The 5996-nt window shown below is 40.8% G+C and overlaps 1 protein-coding gene across 2 annotated transcripts in view; it reads right to left on the bottom strand.

Annotated features, from left to right (window-relative positions):
* LOC106780054 (TMV resistance protein N-like) overlaps positions 1-5348 on the bottom strand; it is a 10678-nt gene extending 5330 nt beyond the window's left edge. The window contains exons 1-4 of one of the 2 annotated variants that reach the window (XM_022776844.1): positions 4691-5348; positions 4431-4574; positions 4258-4344; positions 4059-4160 (exon numbers count right to left, since the gene is read on the bottom strand). In XM_022776844.1, the coding sequence (XP_022632565.1) occupies positions 4059-4160; positions 4258-4344; positions 4431-4574; positions 4691-5229 (872 nt within the window). In that variant the 5' untranslated portion in view covers positions 5230-5348. Of the gene's footprint in view, positions 1-4058; positions 4161-4257; positions 4345-4430; positions 4578-4690 lie in introns of both variants that reach the window. The other variant, XM_022776843.1, reaches the window with a different exon arrangement.
* Positions 5349-5996: the final 648 nt, after the last annotated feature.

Genomic DNA, 5996 nt, shown 5'->3' on the forward strand with positions numbered 1-5996 from the left:
GTTACTCTAATTATCATGATTATATTGTGTCTAGGTTACTCTAATTATCATGTACTCTTGTATCAATTTATTATTATAAATAGAAGATTATGAGAGGGATCAATCAAGCCCTCTAGAATTATTTTACAGTTTAATTCTCAAGTAGAACCAATATAAAAAGACTCTTTATATCAGTTGTAACATTAACCAATATACAAAGTTACGTTTTTTATATCGGTTAAAATCATACCATGTATAAAAGGTGAGACCTTTTACTGGTTAGCACTCCAACTAGTATAAAAAGTTTGGGTCATATACAAGTTTATTCCTTCCATATTGAATTTTCTATATAAGTTTCAAAATCGGTATAAAAAGTCGAATACTTTCTATACTACTGCTTTTATACCGGTTTAAAAAGTCCTTTTTCCTTGTATAAAAAAATTTCAAGCATAGTGAACATCACATATCAATAAATAAACATTGTGTTAAGCAAGGAAGTAATGAGAGGGGTTCCAAAGTGTATTATAGAAAGAAATTTATTGTTTCTTTTTTGCTAAGTGTTTTGATAGGGTTTGCGGGTCCCTCGCTCAAAACACTTCATGTTGTCTCTAAGACTAAATGGACCTTGAAGACTGGACGGACCTTGAAGATTGGACAAGCCTTGAAGACCGGACGGACCTTGAAGACCGGACGAACCTAAGCACTCTAGGTTGTCTTGAAGACTGGGCAGGCTCGTTGAAGGTCGGACGGGCTCCCTAGTCGATTTCGTACACCAAGTTGCATTATTCGTTCTCCCTCCTCCTTCTCCAAGCCAGGCATGCGGGCACCTAGAACCTTTGTTTATACTAAGTCTAATGGGTTTTTACCTTTCGTCGGCTTAATGATGGTCCAATCACACATTAATCTTCATTAGGGGCTTTAATGAGCTATTATTGTCTATAATCTAACCATGTGGTCGACCAGGGTGGTTGGCCTGGTGGCCGGTCGGCCTGGGTGGTCGTCCTGGATAGTCGGCCTAGGTGGTCAATCAACATTAGTGGTCGGTCAACCTGGTGTTGCCCAGGAGACCGTACTATACACAGGGGACCGTACGGTAATATCAACCCCCCAAGTTTGAGCATGATGTTAGTTATGCAACTCCTGATAAATACAGGTTCTTTGATTGGTTTTTGTTTTTGTCTGTACCTTTGTCGACCGAGATGGATAGGCTTTCTGATCTTGCGTAAGTAATGTGTTGTGGAGATCTATGGTCGCTGACCTTTGGTATTGCCGGTCAGGATTCCTTTGAGGACGAACAGTGCAAGCTGAACACTTGAGTCCAGATTTGGCCAAGTGTTTGTGAGGCCACGGAAGCCGAGCAGTCGAGGCCGAACAGCTGAATATCTTCCAAGCCGAATGGCCGAATAAACGAGGCCGAATGGCCAGATACTTTCGAGGCCGAATGGCCGGATACTTTTGGGGCTGAATGGCTGAATACATGAGACCTAATGGCCAAATGGTAGAGGCCAAATGGCCGAATAGTTGAGGCCAATGTAAGGCCGAACAGTTGAGGCCGCGGGAGACTAAGAAGTTGATGGGAGGCCAAAAAGTTGAGGCCAGGAAATGGCCAAACGGTTGAGGCCATTTGAGGTCGAACGGTTGAGGCCTATGTATGGCCGAATACTGGAGGCCTTTCGAGGCCGAGAAGTTTGAGGCCAACGCAAGGCCGAATGATTGAGGCCTTTAGAGGCCGAATGGTTGAGGCCTTTGGAGGCCAAGAAGTAAAGGACAATGTATGGCCAAACGGTTGAGGCCACAAGAGGCCGAGAAGTCAAGGCCAATGTATGGTGGAACGATTGAGGCCATTAGAGGCCGAGAAGTTGAGGCCAAGGAATGGCCGAACGGTTGAGGCCTCTAAAAGCCAAGACGTTGAGGCCAAGGAATGGCCGAACAGTTGGGCCATTCGAGGCCGAGAAGTTGAGGCCTTTGAAGGCCGAACGGTTGAGGCCTGTGGAGGCCAAGTTGAGGCCAAGGAATGGTCGAACGGTTGAGGCCATTCGAGGCCGAGTTGAGGCCTTTAAAGTTCGAGAGGTTGAGGCCAAGGAATGGCCGAACAGTTGAGGCCTCTAAAGGCCAAGACGTTGAGGCCAAGGAATGGCCGAACGGTTGAGGCCTCTGGAGGCCAAGTTGAGGCCTTTGGAGGCTGAGAGGTTGAGGCCAAGGAATGGTCGAACGGTTGAGGCCTCTTGAGGCCAAGACTTTGAGGCCAACGAATGGCCGAAAGGTTGAGGCCATTCGAGGCCAAGAAGTTTGAGGCCGACGTAAGGCCGACGTAAGGCCGAACGATTGAGGCCTTTGGAAGCCGAACGGTTGAGACCTTTGGAGGCCGAGTGGCCAAATAAATGAGGCCGAATGGCCGAATACCTGTGAGGCCGAGTGGCCAAATAACTGAGGCTGAACGGCCGAATACCTTTGGTGAAGATCCACGGTCGCCGACCTGATGAGGCCAGCTGGGATTCCTTTGGTGTATATCGACGGTCGCGGACCTTCGGTGAGGTCGGCCCGGATTCCTTTGGTGAAGATCCACGGCCGTCGACCTTCGGTGAGGCTAGCCGGGATTCCTTTGTTGGAGATCCACGGTCGCCGACCTTCGATGAGGCCGGTCGGAATTCCATTGTTGAAGATCCACAATCGCCAACCTTTGGTGAGGCTGGCCGAGATTCCTTTGGTGAAGATCCACGATCGCTGACCTTTAGTGAGACCGGTCGGGAATCCTTGTAGTATGGCCAAAGGTCGAGGATGAACACTTGGGGCCAAATGGTTGGCTGAATAACTATCAGGCCAATTTTGAGAAAATACCTGAAAGGTCAAGCTATGACCGAATGGTTGAGGCCAAGCTTGGCGGGACGGTTGAGGCTCAACACTTGGGGCCAAATGGTTGGCTAAACACCTGTGAGGCCAATTTTGAGAAAGTACCTGAAAGGTCAAGCTATGACCAAATAGTTGAGGCTCAACACTTGGGACCAAATGGTTGGCTAAGTACCTGTGAGGCCAATTTTGAGAAAGTACCTGAAAGGTCAAGCTATGACTGAATAGTTGAGGCCAAGCTATGGCCGGACGGTTGAGGCTCAACACTTGGGGCCAAATGGTTGGCTGAATACCTGTGAGGCCAATTTTGAGAAAGTACCTGAAAGGTCAAGTTATGACCGAACGGGTAAGCGAGCACCTGGGACCTTTATTTATACTAGTTGTAATAGGCTTTACCTTTCACCGGCGTAATGATGACTCAATCACACCTTAATCTTCATTAGGGACTTTAATGAGCTATTATCGTCTATAATCTAACCATGTGGTCGGCCAAGGTAGTTGGCCTAGTAGAAAGTCGGCCTGGGTGGTCATCTTAGATGGTCGGCCTAGGTGGTTGTTCAACCTTAGTGGTCGGCTGGTGGTACCCAGGAGACCGTACGGTATACAGGGGACCGTACAGTAACACTAAGAAAAAAAAAATGTAGTTAACAGTGACTGGGAGTGATAGGGAGTGATAGTTCTGAGAAAGTCTTTATATTCTTTATCTTGCATAATGTTAAGATAGGAAGGATTTTTGTTGTCATAGGAAATGTCCTATGTGAAAGGAAGAATTGTCTTCCGTAAGCGGATGTTTGAGCTTTGAGTTGATAATTGTCGAATAATACAAAAAGATGATCCATTTTCTACGTTTTTTCTATCTTGTCTTTTGATTAGAAGGCATGTACCAGTTTGGCCCGACCTACCGAATCTCATCAAAGGGATAGAATGGAAAGTTGGGTAAGTACATTGAAAAAATGGGCTAGTGAACAAGAAAAGGTTGTAGCAGAATTGAAAACAAATATCTAGATATAACGTGATATTCCACATTTTAGGTTTTCGTATTAGGTTTGGTTTGGTTACCCCACTTATTTTGTTAATAATGTGCAGAATGTTTCATATGATTGATTGAAACAGATTATAATGTAACCTAGTTAGTATTATAACCTGTACAGTGATGCAATAGCTTTTTTTATCTTGGCTAAAAAAAATACAATGTTTAGTGAAACTCTAAAAGCAGAAAGTGTTTGAATTACCATGGATCTAGTAATGCAACCTCTGAGATGCTAAAAGCCTCACAAAATACCTCCCTCCATTGCTTCACGAGGAAGTCCATCGCATCATCAACCTTCTCTTTTCTAATTCATATAAGTTGAGAATTTCATAAATGTTATTTTTAGAGAAAATGTACATGAAAGCAGGAAATGTTTCGATTACCCAAAGTTTCCTACACACCTAAATGGGATTTCAGCACCTTTAAAAAGTCCAGCCATCGACTGCCTCACGAGGATCTCTATACTATCAGCAATCTTCATTTTCCCCCTTAATACATGTGATGAATACCATAATTATTATTTTAACAGACAATGTTCAGTAAAAATTAATAAAGCACGAAGACTTTCTATTACCTTGGATTTAAGTCTAAAATCTTTGAGATCTGAACAACCTCGAGAAGTCTCTTTTCCCACTGGTTGTCGAGAAGTCTCTTTTCCCACTGGTTGTCGAGAAGTCTCTTTTCCCACTGGTTGTCGAGTTTGTCTACCCTTTCAATCCTACTACATACACGTTATGAATTTGAAAAATGTTATTCTTAGAAACAATGTTCTGTAAAAATATGTGATATAAGAATATTAATATCAATCTGAGATAGCATGGAGCGCTTCATTGCCTGGGAGATAGGATTTCAACAGCTGAGATGTCACAAATCTCACGAAGAGTCTTCCACCAACGCTGCTTCCAATCCAAGACCTTTTCCTCTTCCTCTTTCGAAAACTTGCTCAAAAGACGTTGAAATGCTTTCCCAAAGTCGCCTCTTTGATGACGTACTTCAGAAGGGTCAACGTCGTAAAACACTGGTAGTACCACATTCCCTATGGTTCTGTGACACTCCATTATTTTCTCCAACTCTTTTAAACACCAAAACGACTCTGCATAATTTTTTGAGAAAACAACAATAGAAATTTGAGACTCTTCGATCCCTAACTGCAAAGAGGGTGAAATTTGCTTTCCCCGTGGAAGTGACTCGTCATCCTTGAAAACAAAGATTCCTGCATTCTGAAGAGCAGTGTAGAGATGTGAAGTGAAAGAAGCACGCGTATCTTCCCCTCTGAAACTCAGAAACACTTCAGAGTTTCCGCTGTGCATTTCCTGGTACCGATCACGAAGAAAATCCATTTCCATCTCATCATCGCTACCTGAGAGAGACATGGAAGAGATGAAACTTCTCTGTTGCCGAAGATCGAAAGTGAAACCTCAAGAGAAATGATTAGGAGCAAATCACAATCATTGTACTCATTCGTTGAAAGTTCTAACAACACCATAACCACGAGGGCAAATCATCGCAGACTTACTCAGTCAACTTTTAAATTTATATTTTAAAAGTTAAAAAATAAAATAAAAGAATTGTGGGTAAACTTTGCTGTGAAATCTTATCTATTTTAAAGTTTTTAAACCTTTACTATAATAAATATAAATCACCAGTGAATTTAAAATAATAAATATTCATATATTCTTGGTATAATAAAAAAATCACCACAATACATTAATTTTAAATATGTTTTATTTAAATTTTATTAATGGTAATAATTAAGATAATTAAATAGGTCTTTAAAATTTTTAATAATCATTAGATTAATTTTATAGGATAACTGTAAATTAAATAATCTTAAATTTGAATAAAATTAATAGAAATAAAAATTTTATATTAAAATTATTATTTTGTAATTATATTATAAGATATATGTCAATAGTTATTTTATTAAATCGTAAATCGTATATGATAGTTGTAGAAGCAAAAGTTTGATAGTATGCACATATCTTCATTTAAATATCTATTAAATAATATTTTATAAAAAATAAAAATTAAACTAAAAGATAAAAATAAAGAGGAAAGAAACGTGTGTGTGTGTATATATATATATATATATATATATATATATATATATATATATATATATATATATATATATATATAT

The sequence above is a fragment of the Vigna radiata genome, unplaced genomic scaffold, assembly GCF_000741045.1.
Source record: "Vigna radiata var. radiata cultivar VC1973A unplaced genomic scaffold, Vradiata_ver6 scaffold_387, whole genome shotgun sequence".
In the NCBI taxonomy this organism is placed as follows: Eukaryota; Viridiplantae; Streptophyta; class Magnoliopsida; order Fabales; family Fabaceae; genus Vigna; species Vigna radiata.